Consider the following 19,501-nt stretch of genomic DNA (forward strand, 5'->3'; position numbering starts at 1 on the left):
AGAGGAGAGTGGGAGAGAGGAGATAGAAGGGAGAGGGAAGGGAGAGAGGAGAAAGGAGAGCGAGAGATGAGGGCGTAGAGATGGAGGAAGAGAGAGATTAGAGATATAAAGAGGAGAGTGGGAGAGGGGAGGAAGGAGATAGAGAGAGATGAGGGGTGAGAGGAGAAAGGAGAGAGAGAGGTGAGGGGAGAAAGGAGATAGAGAGAGATGATGAGAGAGTGAGGTGAGGGGAGAAAGGAGATAGAGAGAGATGAGGGGAGAGACGTAAGGGGAGAGAGGAGAAAGGAGAGAGAGAGAGAGGTGAGGGGAGAAAGGAGATAGAGAGAGATGATGAGAGAGAGAGGTGAGGGGAGAAAGGAGATAGAGAGAGATGAGGGGAGAGACGTAAGGGGAGAGAGGAGAAAGGAGAGAGAGAGAGGTGAGGGGAGAAAGGAGATAGAGAGAGATGATGAGAGAGAGAGGAGAAAGGAGAGAGAGAGAGATGAGGGGAGAAAGGAGATAGAGAGAGATGAGGGGAGAGAGACGTAAGGGGAGAGAGGAGAAAGGAGAGAGAGAGATGAGAGAGATGTAAGGGGAGAGAGGAGAAAGGAGAGAGAGAGATGAGGAGAGAGAGATGTAAGGGGAGAGAGGACAAAAGAGAGAGAGAGAGATGAGGAGAGAGAGGTGAGGGGAGAAAGGAGAGAGAGAGATGAGGAGAGAGAGATGTAAGGGGAGAGAGGAGAAAGGAGAGAGAGAGATGAGGAGAGAGGGACGCAAGTGGAGAGAGGAGAAAGGAGATAGAGAGATGAGGAGAGAGAGATGTAAGCGGAGACAGGAGAAAGGAGAGAGAGAGATGAGGAGAGAGAGACGTAAGGGGAGAGAGGAGAAAGGAGATAGAGAGATGAAAGCGAGAGGTGAGGGGAGGAAGGAGATGAGAGAGCGTTGAGGGGAGAGAGGAGATAGAGAGAGATGAGGAGAGAGAGAGGTGAGGGGAGAGGGGAGAGAGGAGAGACAGTGAGGAGAACGCATAGTATTTCCGGTCAAAAGTTTGGAAACACTTTTTATGCCAGGAATAAAGGACGGCGATTTAGATTTTTATTTTTTTATGTTGAAGCACATTTTGAGTGATTTTGCCGTGTTTTTGTTTCCTTGATAATCCCGCGGGCTCATTCATCGTTTAATGCCTCCGATGAGAATCACGCAACGGAAATATTGTCGCAAATAAAGAAATGCCGATCCATAAAAAGTGTTCCCACAGATCATGCCCACTGCACATGCCCTTGCACCTGCCCTCTGCCTGCCCGCCGCTACAATCAGCACAAAGGGGGGGGGGGGGGGGACAACAAGGATCCATGGAGGGGGGGGGGACAACAAGGATCCATGGAGGGGGGGGGGGGGGGGGGACAAAGCGCTGAGGTGTCGGAATGCCATTTTGCGTTTGGGAAGAGAAACAGGGGGCAGCTCCTTCACGAGGGCGGGCTGCTGTCACCCCCTCGGGCCACGGGGAAGGGCACCCACGCGCTTCACCCGCCACCATCATCACTTCTGAATGCGCCGGTGTCGTCCACATTCCCGTCGTGTCAGTGATGGGATTCTTTTTTTTTTTTGGCATGTTTGGGATGTGCTCTTTTCGTAGAAGCGAGTCCAGGAATCTGCTTCTTTCTCTTTGATATGGATCAGCTTTACTATGTTAAATCACTATTATATGGTTCATTTTAACCTGTTAACCTTACCTGAGCTTAGACGAGTTGATGCGTACCTGTCTGGTCTTTGTGTGTGCTCAGTCACGCAAAACGACCAAAGATGTTGTTAGCATTTAGCCTCTCCCAGTATATTCCAATAGCTCCAAACCAGGGTGAAGTTGGAAGCTACCAAGCTCTTCCACGGGCACGCACAAAAACCAGAGAGGTACGTATCAACTCGTCTAAGCTCAGGTAAGAACATATCACAGTATGGAAGAACTGTGTGCTCCCAGTCAAGCAAAAAAGACCAAAGATGTTGTTAGCATTTAGCCTCTCCCAGTATATTCCTATAGCTCCAAACGAGGTGAAGTTAGAAGCGACCAAGCTCTTCCACGGACATGCAAAAAAAACAGACAGGTACGTATCAACTCGTCTAAGCTCAGGTAAGAACATATCCCAGTATGGAAAAACAGTGGCCTGTTGCTTTAACACAGAATCTTGTCTTATACCTAAGGCTTAATAACTTTTAATTCAGCCATTCCCAAAGGTCAGAACATCGTGGTCACTTCATAGATCAGAAAATCTCTTGACACTTGTTTCTGAAGTTTTTTCCCCCTCAAAATATCATTGTACGCCTTTATTCATGTGTTCAAACCATTTTATTTAGCTTCTGTGACATTAAAGTGTTCAGTAGTAAGAAAACTGCAGTACACTGACATCTCCCATTGATTTGATTGATTCACCAGATTACGCAGAACACAGTGAAGTCAAAAAAAAGAACCCAAACGTCTCAAGACGGGAGCGCTAATTGCGGTAATTAATGAGTTAAGTCTGTGCCGCGCTGCGCCGCGCCGGCCGCCGTCTTCGCGTTGCCAAATTGGCTGTGTAAACTCTAATTGGCGAGGCGGGTCAGAGGAGAGCGAGGCTGTAATTGACTCACGCTGAGAGGGAGATAGCAAGTCGTCCCGGCTCGTCTGAAGGCAAGAGGGAGCGCGTGCGTGTGCGAGCTAAACAGCGAAGAGGCCACGGGGAATCTAATTACTCCGCCACAGTCTTAAAGAGCTCTTAATCACTCTCATGGACTCTCTCAAGACGCCGGCGCTGACCCGAGCGTCCGCGGCCAACAGCGAGAGCGGGACTGTCTGGTCAAAAGGCAAGAGCTTTCACTGGGCCATTAGCATATTACATCCATGGCTCTGCACCAACATCCACGGTCTGGTATTAAACGATAGGATCTTTCAATATCTAAATCTTCGTCTAATTTATGTGGGAAACCTTTTTTTATACTTTCCATCACAGTGGCCATTATGACGCAACAGGATCAATTGTTTTCTAACCTACTAAACAATTGGAGAGTAGCGGCGTTCGATCATAACGCTAGTCCGGGAATCTTCCCAGTCCGTTAGCCTGTTCAATGTATTCTTCCTATAGCCTCTATTAGCGTCAGCCGCCAAGCACAGGCGTATGATGCTAATGTGCTAATGTATGAGCGATCCAGATGTTTTCAGCTGTTGTCACCACATCGACCACATTTAGGTCAAAGCCTCGTTAGAAATCATTTACGAATTTACGGATAGATGCAAAGTAGCTTCTTAAGGTGGTCTCTGAGCTAACCGCTAACTCAAATTCAGTTTCTGCTTCTTGTGGTGTCAGATGCACAGCCACTGGCCACTGAACATCATATTATAAATGTTTTTTTTAGTTAGTTTTATTCGGTCAAAAGTATGGACAAATAATTTACATTCAATTACCTATACTACTCAACATAACATATACAAACTAGTATAGGCTGAAGCTAATGCTTATATCGCCTACCCTTTTTTAACCTGTGTTTTTTGTTAACTAGGCGACGTTACATCAATCAAAAGGATTTTTTCAGTCGATTGATACAGTCTTAAACAAACTAGTACTAGTAACGAGTCCGAATCTACCCTGCATTTGTTTTGGTATTGTCATATTGTGTCTTTGTTTTGGGTAGAAGTTGAAAAAATGTGTTTAAGGATTGGTTTGTTTATGAAGCTTGATGTGGTTTCTGTTACATTAGGAGAATTCATTGACTGTCATGATTTAGTTAATTTAATTATTGTACTCGGTAAAAGGTTTATTTTTAAGGCCAAAAATAGATATTCACTTAATATTACTTTCTTTAAAACATTTATTCAGAATTTCTTAACTTTAGAAAAGTATATGGTTGAAACAGATAATGATGCCAAAAAACACAAAAGTAGATGGGATGGTCTCAAATGCTTATTTTGAAAGTGTAATTTTGATTAGATTATATGAAATCTGTTGTTTTCCTAATTTGAGTGTACATATAAATGAAAGTGTGTGTTGCTGAGCCCGACCTGGACATGATCTGGACTGGACCTGGTTTTAAGAACCCTATAGACCTGGTCTGGTGAAGATAATGTCCTATATTAAAAAAATAAATAAAATAAAATAAAATAAAATAAAATAAAATAAAATAGACAAAAAAAGTACCTAAAATAAAATTAAAACAATTATGCATGAATTTGTAGTTAATGAAAATGGTGCTGTTAATGGACCAGCAACACACACAGTTCCTGTGCCACGAACTTTGTTTCTTTGCTGACTGCAGTGATGTATACTGTGGGAGCCTGAGTACTGATACTGTAGGTAAAAGCCCTTTTGTGTGAATGAGTGTAAATGGGGGTGGATGGAGGGAGGGAGGGTTTTTTGGGTTGGTGCACTACCTGTAAGTGTATCTTGTGCTTTTATGTTGAATGAATAATAAAACAAAAAACAAAAAAACTAGTACTCAGAGTTCATGTATTTTACAAGTGTAATATTTACACATTCTCTTTAGGTGGAGGAAAGATGGACATAATTTGAGCTCTTTTGTGTGTTAATGATAAAGAAACTCGACATGCCCCTGACACCGGGCTACTTCAGAGCTTCCGATCACTCATAATACACTACTGGTGCCACAAAGCAGTCTCTTTTTTCCACAAGTGCCATATACTGCAGCCACAATGGTCTTGGTCGATTGCGATGTTTGGTGGTGGCCAACGCTAACCAACAACAAAATAGTCTTCGGGCCAACATTTCGGTGTGGTTTAAAGGTCCCCGTGTGTGTGCGTGCTAGCTCATCGGAGACAGTTGCCAGTTCAACCCACTTCCCACAGCGAGTGCGGCGGCGGCCACGGTGGCTCATCCTTAAGAACTCGTTTCCCATAGAAAAAGGCCATTCAAGCCCAATTAAGGGAAGCCATTCGGGGGGTGGGCCTAATTCCCTTACAGTGAGCACGCTGATCCCCCTAACACATGCTACTTATTGTTCCCTGGGAAGGAGGGTGAGACGGGAGACACTGACCCGGATTTCACAGATATGGTAATGACGTCGGGGGGGGGGGACAAAAAGGAGAGACGAGCGGTGTCCCCGGCTGCAGCGCCTCAAAAGAACAGCCCCGTCAGCACAAACAGGATTAGCTCCGTTCAATTTAATATCCACTATTCCACCGTCCCACCCACACACAATCGCGGAGCGGAAGATTAACCAGGATTAGCGCGCAATTAAAACTTAATTTGATAAATAATTTGCATGTGATGTGAATAATGAGACATTGCTTGTCTCAACGGTAGATTTTGGTGTGTAAATTGAGCGACCGAGTGGAGCGATCTGCTTCTAAAGTTCTCAAACTCAGGTCACGACAGTACAGGACTCCAGTGGAGGATTTCCAGCGTCTTGGCTGTTTATGAGTGAGGGATTGACAGACTGATGCGGATGTGGTGCCCGTCCATCTATGTTCCTACTTTCACCTGCGGTCACAAACTGAATGGGGAAAATCCAGGGTGCAAGCAAGTTGAAATAAGTTTTCTCTGCAGGCTGGCTGGGAACCCCTTTGGAAGCTGTATTGTGGAGTAGAACCACCTCTATCTAGAAGATCTTTTAGACAATTTACATTCACTCCACACGGTGGTGGCGGTAAGCTCCGTATGTAGCTTCAGTTCCTCCTGGGGGGGAGACTCCTTTGCGACACCTTTGGGTCCCCCATCATTCATCCATGCACATTACATCATTCATCCTGGTCTGTTGTACATGTTTTTAGTGGTAGGAAAAACCGGAGTGCCCGGAGGAAACCTATGCAGACACGGGGAGAACATGCAAACTTCACACAGAAAGGCGCTACTGTGCCACCCAATCTAGGGCAGGACGCCTCATAAACCTCCTTGGGGAGGTGTTCCTGGCACTTCCATAGTGTGACTGGAGCAGGAGCTTGGTCCATTCATGTTGGCTTCCTCAGACTAAGCCACTGGATCATGACTGAAGCTGCATAATCTCTGATACAAGCAGATATGCTTCCTGAAAGGCCCGACTCAAAGTAGAGCTGCTGCTCCTTAACATAGAGAGGAGAAAGCTGAGCTGATTTTAGACGCTTCTGGATTCTCCCATGATGAAGAATCACCAAGTAAGACATCACATATAACGCTAACATTAACCGATTTACTGCTAGCAAATGTGATCGACCGATCTGGTAGATACAGACAGCATCTTTGGAATTTCTCATATATGTTCATGTTCAAGGTAGCCAGAGTGAAAACACGGAACTTTCTCCCATTTCTCCATCATAGCTTTAATAATTACTGAATTATGAATATATTTTTTTCTACTAAATAAAGATACAGAGACATGGTGAGGAACAAAGTGGGTCAACAGCCCGTTAATACTTAGCAAATGGACAATGGTAACCAGGAAACTAACATCAGCCTAATGCTACATATGCTAACGTTACCAATAAGCGCCATTTGTGCGTCTACTGAATAATTTGCTGATATCAATATGGACCCAATTTGGCTTGACTTTTTGTGTGTGGTAAATATGTTTATAGTCAGAAAACCAGTGAAAATTGTGATTCCCAGAACATCCTTCCTTCCCCCTAACCTGCTTTAAAGGCCTTATTTTTAATGAACTATCGTGAGCTCTTTGACGTCCGAATCCCGGCCCCTCTCTCCTGCTGGACACATGACACCTCTCCTCAGCCGGTGCCCAGCGCAGGTAGAGCCTTGGCAACCGCATGTTTGCCTAGCGACCGGTGTCCTGGTGACCCGCGTTGCCATGGCAGCCGATGAGGATGTGGCACCGCCGCGAGGAAGTGGTCGGTGCCGAGATGAGCCAGGGGCCAGCTGTCGGCGCGAGAGACACCGCTCATTCACTCTGACCTGACTTTCATTGGGCAGCGTTTTTGTATTCTCTCATCTGCAGGTTTGCAGGTTTTATTCGCGACGCCAGATGCCCTTCCACGTCACTGCCCCACCGTCAATCAATCAAACATGGCAGCAAAAGTTATTTAGGTTTTATGCATAATTTTATAAATCATTTGTGCATGCCTTTCTATTTGTCATTTACTCCCAAAGGCTCATACTTTGATGGGAGAAAATAATTACTTGGAAATATTTGTGATGAAGGAGGATTCCATGTTCTGAGGACAGGGCTCATGGTCCTTATGTACAGTATGGCTGCACGGCTGTGGAGTAAACCTCTGATGTCACATCCTGTGTCTGTTCCCAGTTAGGAAGTGAAATAACAAAGACCAGAAATAGTCTAACCAACAAAAACTTGGCGTTTGGGTATTTATGTCCTTTTATATCAATATTCTTATGAGGAGACCCTGCAGGCAAGACAATATTTTTGGCCTGTGTGCTTTTTCAACATATAACCTTCTCTTGGAAACAAACAAATTATCCAGTTTTCACAATAAGGTGACTAGTTTTCCAATTGAAATAGTGAATTCCAAATCAATTTTCTCAAAATGCATTTGCGCTTGAAATAAGAGAAGGTAAATTGTTCCCACAGATTCAAATGTTTTCCAGTCTTACACGACACAAGACGTTTTTTTTTTTCAGGGCGATGTTTCGATATCTAATCTCAATCTAACTTCCTGCAGTGTCCCGTCAAGTCTATGGAACAACAAACCAACAAAAAAATATCAAAATCAAGGTTGTTCCTGATCTTTCATATGTCCTCGAGTAAAACGGTGAAAAGGCAGAGACTTTTCTTTAGCATATTGCCATTGAAGTGTAAAACCCACAGAGTAGGTTCCAAATTGAATATGATGTGTAGAACAATGGTAGCTATATAGAGTCTTACACGAAGCATCCCCAGGGATAGCCAGTGAAAGTGTTTGTGGCTGAACTCCAGGGTGTTTGGAGAAAGTGGGCGCCGCTGAACCCCCCGTCCCCGACACCCCTCCACGCCCCCGTCCCGCACCGATTAAGGCCACTACTCTCATTATTCTCCAAAGACAAAGTGACAGACTGGAGCTCCCATCTGTGCCACGGGCTCGCGCGCAGCTAACCATAAAAAACACACGCACCGATAGAGAAACAACCACGACGGCAGCAACAACAACAACTGAACAGTCCCGTAAACGTGTTGGAAATGCGCATGAATAAAACACAGGTGTAACTGAATCTACGGAGGCTGTACCTGTTTACAATCGAACGGCCCCGTCTGTCGATGGAGTCGTTCCATATTAAGCACCGTGATGGGACTCTTCACCCACGAACTGCTCAGTGGGATCTGATCTTTTGGCTCCCAAATGGCTCTTCTGTTTTAGTGAATTTAACGATTTTGATTCATGACATGTTAAGAGAACAATTCTACAGCTCCCTGTACAGGAGCTTGGAAATGAAGATGAACAGAAGATGTTCTTTTTTCATCACCATTACTCGGCTTATAGTGGTTTGTGTAGTTGTCGCCTTCAGATGTTAAAGGTTGACTTCTGGAGGTGGTGGAACCATTGTATTACAGCAACACCCACTCTTTAATAGCTGCTATGGCTTTTTCATGTGTGGTAGTGTTTCCCTGTGGGGCCCCCTTAGCTCCTCTACGGCGGGTCCCCAGTGCTTCTGCTGCCTTTGTCAGCTCCGCCCCTGTTCCTGCCCCAGTCCTGTCTTTCCCTTGCACTGACAGTGGAATGGACACAGACTTCAAATCGAAACTTTAGCCAGAACTTGTGCACTTCTTTTCTAACAGGCTGATAAAGAGGACTCCGCACACTCTACCTAACCATGAAACCAAAAAGATGTGGCCGATTGTCTACACAAGCACTTTTAAGCCGTTGCTGATAGTCGTTCCACGGAGGAGTGTAGGGCCTTACCTTGACGTCTCCGAAGAACATCTTGAGCATGTTGGAGGATGGGTAGCGCGTGTAGAAGAACATCAGCTTGGCCTTCTTCAGGTGGTTTGGCGACAGGCCCTCCTGGATCTGGCACTTTGGGTTAAGGAGCACAGGCAGTATCGGTCGACTGGCATCACTTTTACACAAACACCGACGACAAGGCAAAATAAAGCTCAACGGTCTTCACTTTCGAAGACCGTCCGTTCTGGTTCCGGGGATCATAACATTCCCCTTTGATTCAAGCACTTTGGAGACGTCTTATCTAATCTCAACGCCAATCCACGCGTCTCACACAGTATCCCGGTAACAGTGTCTTGGCGAAATCGGCTCGACAGCGGCGATAAAAGCAGGACGTGAGTGTCGTACGTTCTGACAAAGAGCGAGTGCTTTTACGAGGCCCCGTATTTCTCCAGTCACCAAAGCAAACACTAGCACCTGCCGGCTTTGGCTCGAGTCCCACACCCTCTCTCTCTCTCTCTCTTCCACCCAGACCCGCCGTGTCGTCCCCTCCGCCTCCGCCGCGTTACATCCTAATTGTCGGTGCCTAGTTCGTATCGTGTGTGTGTGATTCCGGTGCGTGCATGTTTTTTTTTTCCCTCTTTTTTTGCGAGGCAACATCTGCGCCCCGCCACTCTGCCATTTCGCCACTACATTAACGGCTCTATAATCTATCAGAGAAGATGAGGCAATCAATGGAGCTCCCCCCCCCCCCTCCATCCGCACACAAGGTCAATTAGCGCACAGACAACACACGGGCGCACACGCCAACACCCCCATGCGACCGCAAAGAGGATAAGAGGAAGACGACCACACCGCACCGATGTCACACATAATTGTATCCTTTAAAGCTGCTTTCTGTGCATGTTTTTGCTTCGTTTTGTCCCTCAACGTCTTCATTTTTACACTTTGCCAACTCTCATGCCATCAACGGTCATGAAAAAACATGACTTGCCTGGTTCTGCGGTGAAACTCTCCTCATCCTCCTTTGCAATGCCCTGGAATCAAACCTTTCCTTTTGGAAGACGCCAACCGCGAAGGTCTGCGGGGGATCTTTATGACTTTATTTCCCAAAATGAGTCTTGCAATATGCTAATGCAAGATCTCCACTATAGTAGCTTCTACAGACTCCAATTACTCACACCTTATATGAAAATATTAAATGATAGAGAACTTGCATTGCATTTTTTTTGCTCAGAACAGGTCTACAGAAATATAAATATAGTCTTCCATGAGAATCGCACAATCATAATGAAAATGCTGTTGCTGTTGCATGATACCTGTACTGCATGTCCCCTTTAACATCTGTTTTCCATGTAATTTTACTCAGATGTAACAGAACTAAAGCACCAGTAACAGCCTAACAGCAGAGCAGGCAACAACCCAGAGATTCGGCTCCCTCCGAAGAGCCGCGAATCCCCCTGGAGTCGCATCGTCATCCATCATGCATTATCGGAGCAACAACACCGATGGCCTTGTTAACATGCATGCCGGCCTGTCCACGTCCCCCCTCATCCGCTCATAGCAGCAACAATATGCATTAAAACAACAGCGCTCAATGAGGTTAGCCGTGACGCCGATTGTTCCTTCCGTGGCGCAGGTTGGTTTATTCGGCCATTGCCTCAGTCGCTTTACTGTGTGGGGTGTAACTCGAGCTCGCTGCCAGGTGTGTGCGAGTTTGGCCGTGAGTGAAAAAGAGAAAAGGGGGAGGAGGGTTTTTCCGTGCTGTGTACAAACAGACGATAAGTAGAAGAAAGCGGATAGATTTTCGTGAATGTATTAGATACCTTATAGCAGTGTTGAATGGAGGGATGCGGGAGGACCCCCCATGGAAATTTTTAAAAGTTTTTTTCCTTTTTTTTATGTTCTGAGTAAGAAGAGTGTTTACGTGGCAGATTATTACAAAATGTGGTTTTATTATACAATTGAGGGAAGGCTTGAACACAGACAGCAGCTTGAGTATGCCTTGATCGAATTTTCTTATAGTGTAGCAAAATTTGTGTTTTTTTTCTCCTTTAGTATATTGTAAACATGCATGCATCTAATTATAAAGCATTTGTATCAATATCATCATTGTCGGCAAGTTTTTATTTTTGTTAATGTTGAGAAATTTAGGAATGAGTTTGGACCACTACTACTAAGTCTACTAAGTCCAATGAAAGAAGTTAAGTTCTTCTTTCATTGGACTTTTAACCTCAACCTTAAAACCTTAGCATTTTGCAGTAACTACAATGAAATGTATTTATTTCATTATCTGCTCTCCATAGATATGTTGCTGCTTGTTTTGACCAACTTTCCAATGGCAGCAATCGCGTCTTTGACATAAAAGTGAAAAAGCAACGTCAAAGAGAAGACATTGAACTCTGCGCCGGTTTGAGCTTCATGTGGAAAGGCCATTTAATTACAGCAATCTATTGTTTTGAATTCATTTCTGGTCGAAATCTTTAAAATATTTTCAAAGAAAGTTGGCATTCATGTTCTTGTTTTTTCCAAAATGCACGGAATCGTCGAGCATTCTTTGCTTTGGCCATTGACGACCAGCGATCTAAAAATGCCCGTTTGTACCAAAGAAAGCAGCCTTGCATTTTTTCATACAAAGCCCTCAATGGACCACATTGAAGTGGCCACATATCTTTGAAATCCTAATGTCCACTTTGAAAGACGGGCGCCCCCCCCCCCTCGCTCCTGAACGGGACGGCCCTTTGCTCTGAAAGGCACGGGCGGCATCAAACGGCGGTGTCACGTTTTGGCGCGTTTTTAATTAAAGCCACCTCTGAATTGTCTTTTTGAAGATCTTTTGCCGTTTGTGATCGCGTCCTCTCCTCTGAGTTTGTGTTGTGTCGGGTTCAAAGTCGCCTCTTTCTGCGTACTTTGTTCCGCACAATGTGCCGCGCCGCCGTGAAAGGTTAGGAATGACGAGGCCAGACAAAAACAGTTTGAGAGAAAGCACCTGTTCGCGAGCAAACGGCGCCGGATCAAGACACGCTGGAGACCTCGAGGGATGTTGGCAACCCCGCAGGTAAACACGAGAAAAAGGAGTGACATGAAAAAAATACTTGTTCTCAAAAGGTATCTGTGCTGGCTGCTACATTCTTTAACAGGAAAAGTATTTTGGTTTAAACCCATTTACTTAAAAGGGCATTATGCAACTTTTAAGTAAAGTAAAAGTTTCAAACTCTCAAAAGTATCATGTTTTTTGGAGTTTCTCATAGGTTTCCTGGATGGAATGTATATGGAACCTTGGAGACAGATCCATCAGCATCGAAAACCTACCAGAAACCTAACAATTGGTCCTGGAGCATCAAAGGGGTTTGACGAATTGAGATTTTATTCAGTGGATTCTTTCAGATAGACCCTGTAAGAAATGTCTTCTTTCTCCAACCACTGAAACATGATCAAAACTACTGCAGAAGACAATTTCATTACAACACTGCACCTCTGAGAAATCTCTGCGTCAGAAGTGTCCAAGCTGCAAGAAAAACGAGCAGATCTTTAGTTCGTTGTTGCGCATCTAAGTATTTGTATTGCCTGATTTCTCGTGTGTTTGCCGGGGGTGGCTTGTTTCTTGTGAAAGGGTTGATTGTAGTTGCTGTGTAACGTGGCGCGTGTGACTCAGAAGACCTCGGTAAACACCTGCGCAGATGTGATCAGCTTTGAGCGTTTATGTACAAAGTGTGTGTGATGAAAGAGAAGCTAACAGCTCCACCGAGGCAGAGGAGGAAGAGCGGCTCCAAACAGCATAACCTGCCGCACGCACTTAAAAGAGCCAGAGAGAGAGGGCGTTTCATCTGCGCCTCTTACAAGACCCTCCACACCCCCCTTCATCTGCCACTTACACAGGACACAAGGGGCTCCACTGCCGGGGCCCTGCACATGCACTGACTACTGCCCGCCGCGCCCTGAGACAGCTCAGCGTAATTAGGAGTGATACAAGTATGTTCACTATTACACATCTGACATGTGAACACAAAGGATACAGTGGTGCCAGAGTACGGAGAGATGTCCATGTCCTGGAGGTCTCCACACTCAGACTTGATGAGGGACAGGGACAGGGCGTCGGGCCCGTGATTCGGGGAGCTCTGTCGGTGTGCGTGGTGATTCAGGCTAAGGTTCATCTTGGTTCTGAGGCTCATCGTCTCCCGGCTCATGTCCAGAGAATCGGGGGAGATCCTGTGGTGGTCTTTGTGCCCATGAGGATAGCCTGGTGGTCCGTGTGAGCCCAGGTGGCCTTGGAAAGGGTAGCCCATGAGGGGCAGAGGGAATGGGTGTCGAAAAGAAGGGGGACTGAAGCCCAAAGAGGCTGTAAGTGGAGAGGGGTGGAGCGAGGGGTGATGTGGGGGAGGGGGCGGGGCCAGGGAGTGCTCACTGTTCTCTGCACCGCTCTTACGCACCACTAGAGGCAGCGCCTCTGTCTGGTCGTTGGGGATGGGCACTCCGCTCAGTCTGCTGCTGAGCCCATTGAAAGAGTCCAGTGGGCTGGGCATCAGCACGTCTCCAAAGCAGTGCAGCCGCTGAGACGATGAGTGGTGGAAGTTTGGAGTGGGACTACTGTCACTGTTCAGACTGAGCCCCAGTGCACCGGTGCCAAAGCGAGAGTCTGGGGTGAGGGAGGGGAGCGGGGCGAAGGGAGGGGGGCAGGAGGAGGAGTTGGAGGAGGATGAGGGGGCGGCTGGTGTGCTGCTGAGGCAGTGACTGCTGCTCTGCTTTGGAGAGGAGAAGCCTTTGACCACTGTGTCCACCACCTGAGACACGGCACAGTTCAGCTCCTGTTTCAGTGTCTCAGCCAGGTGCCTCCCCCCGGGCCTCCTCTTCATCCTGCTGCGCTCTTCCTCTGTCCCCCGGTCTGTCTCCTCAAGCTCTCCATCAATCAGAGCCTGCTCCCTCAGCAGGGCCCGCGCTCTGTCCAGGAACAGCCCTGGGTCCAGCTCTGACAGGTCGTCATGGCGGCTCCTGTCTCTGACTCTGTCCTCCAGCCCGTCCGAGCGGACACTGTCCTCAGAGAGGTTTCCGTCCTCCTCTCTGTCCCCTCCACGCTCCGCCCCAGTGTCCTCATCCTCTGTCTCGGAGTCATAGATCTGATAGAACTTCTCCTGCAGCTGCCGCAGCTGTTTCTGTGGGGCACAGGAGAGCAGAGGTTAACTGCATGAAGATGAAGATGGTGTGTACTGTATAAAATGCATTGAGAGCTCTCACCTGCATATCCTCCAGCTGCAGTCGGAGCTGCCGCCGCTCCTGCTGCCTGTGCTCCTGCCTGGAGCACACCAGTGCAGTGAAGCTGTGCTGCTGCTGCGGCAGCCGTTGTTTCCTCTTGTTCTCGCGGTAGGCCTCCACTCCGAGCCCGCCTCTTGAGCCCGGGGAGCTGAGCAGAGAGGAGCTGTGATGAGAGTCTCTGTGGTCCGTGCCACCGCTGTCCCGGCCTGGCTCTTGGTTGTGTTCCCCTGTGCTGGGGCGCACCAGAGGGGAGTGGCTCATGCCCCGGATGATGTTCTCTACTCGAGCCCGCTTGGCCCGGAGGTGTTCATCTGACAGTCGGTCCAAGTCAAAGGAGGACAGAGACAGCGGCTGAGAGGGGGCGTGTGAGCTGAGGAGAGAGGCGGGTGGGGGCCTCCCAAAGGCAGAGGAGGAAGGCGGGGGCCCGGGGGACAGACAGTCAGAGGGACTGTCCCGGTCACGAGACGAGTTACTGCAGCCGTCTTCCCCCTGGATCTCTGAGCCCCCACTGGACAGAGCCCCGCTGCCCTGAAGAGAGACACATGGACAGGCATCAGTCTGCTGCACGCTGGACACTCGTCAGTGAAACCACAGACACACGTGAGTGAAATCACAGACACACGTCTGTGAAACCACAGACACACGTCAGTCAAACAACAGACACTCGTCAGTGAAACCACAGACACACGTCAGTAAAACCACAGGCTCACGTCAGTCAAACCACAGACACACTTAAGTGAAACAACAGACACACGTCAGTAAAACCACAGACACATGTCAGTCAAACCTTGGGATGTTTTCTGTCCAACAGAAGGCGTGTGAGTTGCACATGCTGTCACTGAATTTGTACCTGGAAGCCCGAGTCACTGCCTCCGTTCTTGCCCATGTTGCTCTTGAGGAGCTGCGAGATGATGGTGGCCCCGGGGAAGGGCATCATGGCGTCTTCGTAGGAGTTGGCCCTCTTCAGCAGCTTCCTCAGGACGTTGGACTTCTCCCCGTCGCCGCTGGACCCGCCGTGGCCGTGAGCGACCAGCGAGCAGTCGGCCTCCTGCTCTGGGCCGCCGTGGGACTGGTTCATGCTGTGGAATAGGAAGTTCTCGCGTGCGCGGCTGTAGATGGCCACCGTTCGCTTGACTCCGATGTCCACCCGTCTGCGCTTGTTCTGTCCGCTCAGGAGGGACGCGGCGTCATGATCAGGCATCACGCAGGGCAGCTACAGGGACATGTCCGGGAGTCCTCGTGCTCACGGGACCTGCACAACAACAACAACATCAGAGGGAGGGGAGAGGCTTTTACATATTTCAATGAAATGAGAGTGTGTTTGCGAGTGTGAGTGTGGGACAACGGAGATGAGGCCATGGCCAGTGTGGCGTGTTTACATGCATGAGTCCCACATGTGTTCATTAACATGCATTTGCACTCCATAATTGATTTCATCGCACACACACACACACACACACACACACACACACACACACACACACACACTCGCAAACATCACCGCTATCTCCAGTTTACACTCCACTTACAAAAAGCATTTGCCAAATGTTCTCACACTAGACACCATTTCTCTATGGATTTGAATGGATAATTGTAACTTTAAAGGCCTTTTTTCTCCAAAGCATCTCATCTTAAAAAGCCCCCGCAGAGATTCTCGCACATAACACGTTATTGAATACTTTTCAGAAAGGAGTTAAAAAAGATTGAATTCCTGGTCTGGCAAAATTACCGATCTATAGAATAGAAGAGCAGATTTTTTCTTCCCCATCTTATTCAAGATCCAAAATCCTTTGAACAAATCGTAGTAAATGTGTCCAAAAAAAGACAATCTTTCTCATTGTTTAGATTTTATCACCGAAAATACAGCCAATTTGAGCCATTTTTGCTCTAACTTCTTGCTGCTGTTCGCACTTTTCCCTTCCTTCCAAACTGTTAGACACAAGAAATGTCCTGTCATTGTGTTTCATTTGGTGGAGTTTAGGAGCGGCAATCAGCACAAAACAGCGTGAAAGAGAGCAGGGGGGGAGAGTCCTTCGGTAAATTGTCCGAGCTGCCATTGAGTCAGTCAGTCTCGGACATTGTGCACGTGTGCTGCTACCTAACCCCTAAACCTATAAGCAGCCGTCGATAGGTTTATTTCACGAAGCCAGGCTCAAAACCTGGTGATATCTACTTCCTCACCTGATGTATGGAGCTTTGAATATGAAAAAAACAAGGCGATATTTCAATTTGTACAGATGAGGATGATAACTAGTTTACACAAAGGCTTTTAAAGAGATCAGCCAATGAAAGTCGTCGTTTTAAACCCGCGTCTCAATCAATTTTGGTTATTTCTTTATTTTACTCTCAAACGCCTTGATTCCACATAAAAACATTAAAAGTTTGGAATGCATTTTTCCCCTCACATTTACATCATTAATCTACAGCAAAAGTAGAATTTTCCCGAACGCACCTGCAGTATATCGCCTTTACACCGAAAATAAAAGCTTATAGTTCCATAACATTTCCTTATATTGACCAAATATTCTGAGGAAGAAAAAAATACCTCCAAAAATAATTTCAACTTCTCGTGTACTTCGCCCAGTGTTCCCATGACCAAAAAACACCTGCCAAACCTTCTCTCGAGCCCTCTTCCTCTCTATAGAACACACCTGGCACAGATTTGTGTGTAAACCTCAAACCAATAAAGAGGTTTCACTTCTCTTTCTCACCTAAAACGAGATGTGTGTGTGTTTTTTTTAGACACTGCAGGCAAAGCTCTCCTTTTTTGCCAGAATTTCCAGTGTAATCTGTTTTGCCGGAAAACAAATAAAACGCTTCATCTTCACAGGGACACTTTAATTATAGCACTGGGACTAACTCGAAATTGAAACTTCAAGTGTCATTTCCTCAAATTGCATTTTTGCACTTAAAATAGCCTCCCAGTCGTTTCATTTTGATTAACAATAGCCTCTTTTTTCTTACGCTCTCCTTATCTGATGTATTGAGCTTTGAACCCCCCCAAAATAAGGCGAAATGTATCAAAAAAATCTCCTCAGAAAAATCATTGCATCCAACACGTCAACAAAGCTGAAGCCATATTAAACCTGGTTCTACATTTCGTCGCCCAAAATGCAAGCAACTTTTGGGCCGTTTTTACGCACGCGAACGCACAAGGAAAGGAGCGTCTTTCTTATCGGTTTAGGGGAGTCATTTATAAATTTGAGAAAGCATGTGCTTCCAACAACTGCCCCAGTGAGTCGTTTTTGTATTTCGTCACCGTGTTAAAAGTCGTTTGGTGGCGCGTTGGTTGGAGTGTCGTTGATGGCGGTCGAAGCCCCGTTTAGCCCAGTGGCAGTGACCCACTTCCACACTTTCCCACTCACCCTTCTCCACACGCGTTTTGGAGAGCGATGAACGGATATTCAAGGAGCCCTTTCTCTGTTCAGTAGAATAAAATAAATACATAAACGGAGTCAGAACCCACCGTGCTCTCTGAAGTGCGCGGCAAATGACTGAGGGAAAGTTCTCGGATTGTTGGCCACTTTTCCGGAAATAACAACAACAAAAAATAATAAAGAAATCTCATCAGTTTCTTTTCTGAAAGCAGTTGTATTAGATGTTCAAATAAGTTCTAGCAATTAATTTTAGCACCGAGTGAAAGTGCGACGTGCGGCTCTCCCTCTCCTCGCCTGACAGTGCGCTCTGAGCGGGGTCTCCCTCCGCTCCGGGCTGGACTGCCCTGGCACACGCTCTCCTCATGCCATGAAATTCCAAACTAGAAATACTTCGTTATCAGGGTTTATCAGCGGCGTCTAAGTTTGCTTGGACAAGAGAGAAGTTTTCTCAGGGCTTTTCTCTCTAGATGACCAGCAACAATAAGTTAGTGAAGACAACATTTGGAAGAGAACGGAAATCCAACAAGGACAATCCATACAGTCCAGATATCAACTTAAGCTTTTGCTTTTGCTGCTTCTCTAAAAGTCTGTCGTGTTTTAGAGACTTTGTTTAAACCTGATTTTAGACCTGGTTCCCAAAGACACTAATTAAAATTGGTTTATGGAAAACAATTCCGGATTTTCAGGAAAGGTTTTCTCTTTAAATCTAAAAGGTATGAACTCCCCTGAACAAACATCCACAGAATCAGACGGATAAACTCTTCGTGAACGCCCCGCAGCCTGTAACACGCACAACTTTGTTCAGGAGCGAGCCTAAACGCAGGCTCTCGCTGTTAAATGGAAGTTATGTTCCACCGGACACGGATAAAGGTCAGACACAAACAAACAAAACGCACAAAGCGCGGTTCAAAGGGGCGAAATGAGCGCGACACACAGAAGACGGCACCTACTTGTTCGTCGGGTTCCTCGGAGCGACTCCTTCGAAGAAACGGCGCACACGGGACACTGATCTGCGCGGACCTCACTGCGGGGAAAGAAGAGAAGCTCACGGAGCGGAGAGTGTGCGTGCGTGCACGTGTGAGCACGCGCGCGCGTGTGTATGTGTGCCAGTGAGAGAGAGTGAGTGCTGCGTCGAGCTCGGCTCTCCTCCGCGGGATGAGCAGTGTTTAGTATCAAGCGCACACGGCCACTCAGTTCGTGTTTCTCGCTCCGTCCCGACGGCAAGACTCCTATAAGGAACAAGACGAGAGGCGCGTGAAGGATACGTGAAGACGCTGCGTCATCGCTCCACCTGACCAATAAGGAAGAGGAGCCGGCCACGCGGAGAGTGTTTATAAAGGAGCCTCGAGGAGCGAAGAGCCAGCCAGAGCGCGCGGAGAGCGCACAGGGACACGGCACAGGCGCCGCAGAACACGGGCTAAACATAGTGCTCCTCCAAACGGACACTCTCTCCAACCACTGTGCCAAGACATGGTCATGGAAGTGATTTTACCTTTTTTATAGAACGCCACGAGGCAGTTTTCAATCATTTAATCATCTAATAAACTAAACCAGGCACGTGAGACATTACACGCATTTCATATCGTGCTCATCACAATTATTATTGTTGTTATTATTATATTAATATTATTCTAATTGTTTGGGAATTTAACAATATAATTGGGTCATGTGTTTTTACGGATGAACAGGAACGTCTTTTACGCACGGTCATTTCACTTCACCTTTCACACTTACAAGATCTTCAGAAACTCCATGGCCAATTTTTGTTCTTTTTTAACTTTTACCCGTGGCACCATTTGACTGGGCTCTACGTGTTTATGGATAAACACAAGAACGCGTTTTACGCATTTCCCATACGCGCGCCCATTTGCCTAAAAAAAGAGATCATTTTCCACTTGAGATTATTTCACTTCGGCCCAGGCACTTTTATCCAGAAACAACGTGCAGATTTAGTCTTTGAACCTTGCATTTTTTAAGTCAAATAATAAAAAGACAACGCGCTCGTGAGGACAGTCATTTCACTCATGTCCTGCGCTCAGACTCATTTTTAATTACTAATTGTTGCGCGCCCGTTTGTAGAGTCTGTGTGAGCGCGCGCGCGTGTGTGTGCGCG

At 46.8% G+C, this 19,501-nt stretch overlaps 1 protein-coding gene across 1 annotated transcript in view; it reads right to left on the bottom strand.

The window, feature by feature from the left end:
• Positions 1 to 18,886, bottom strand: part of LOC306981814 (prospero homeobox protein 1-like) — a 35,280-nt gene extending 16,394 nt beyond the window's left edge. Inside the window, exons 1-5 of the mRNA XM_079581524.1 lie at positions 18,339 to 18,886; positions 14,862 to 15,263; positions 13,994 to 14,539; positions 12,778 to 13,911; positions 8,783 to 8,890 (exon numbers count right to left, since the gene is read on the bottom strand). Coding sequence (XP_079437650.1) covers positions 8,783 to 8,890; positions 12,778 to 13,911; positions 13,994 to 14,539; positions 14,862 to 15,212 — 2,139 coding nt within the window. The 5' untranslated portion in view covers positions 15,213 to 15,263; positions 18,339 to 18,886. The remainder of the gene's footprint in view (positions 1 to 8,782; positions 8,891 to 12,777; positions 13,912 to 13,993; positions 14,540 to 14,861; positions 15,264 to 18,338) is intronic.
• Between the last annotated feature and the right edge of the window lie 615 nt (positions 18,887 to 19,501).

The sequence above is a fragment of the Gobius niger genome (genome assembly GCF_951799975.1).
Source record: "Gobius niger genome assembly, chromosome: 23".
Lineage (NCBI taxonomy): Eukaryota > Metazoa > Chordata > Actinopteri > Gobiiformes > Gobiidae > Gobius > Gobius niger.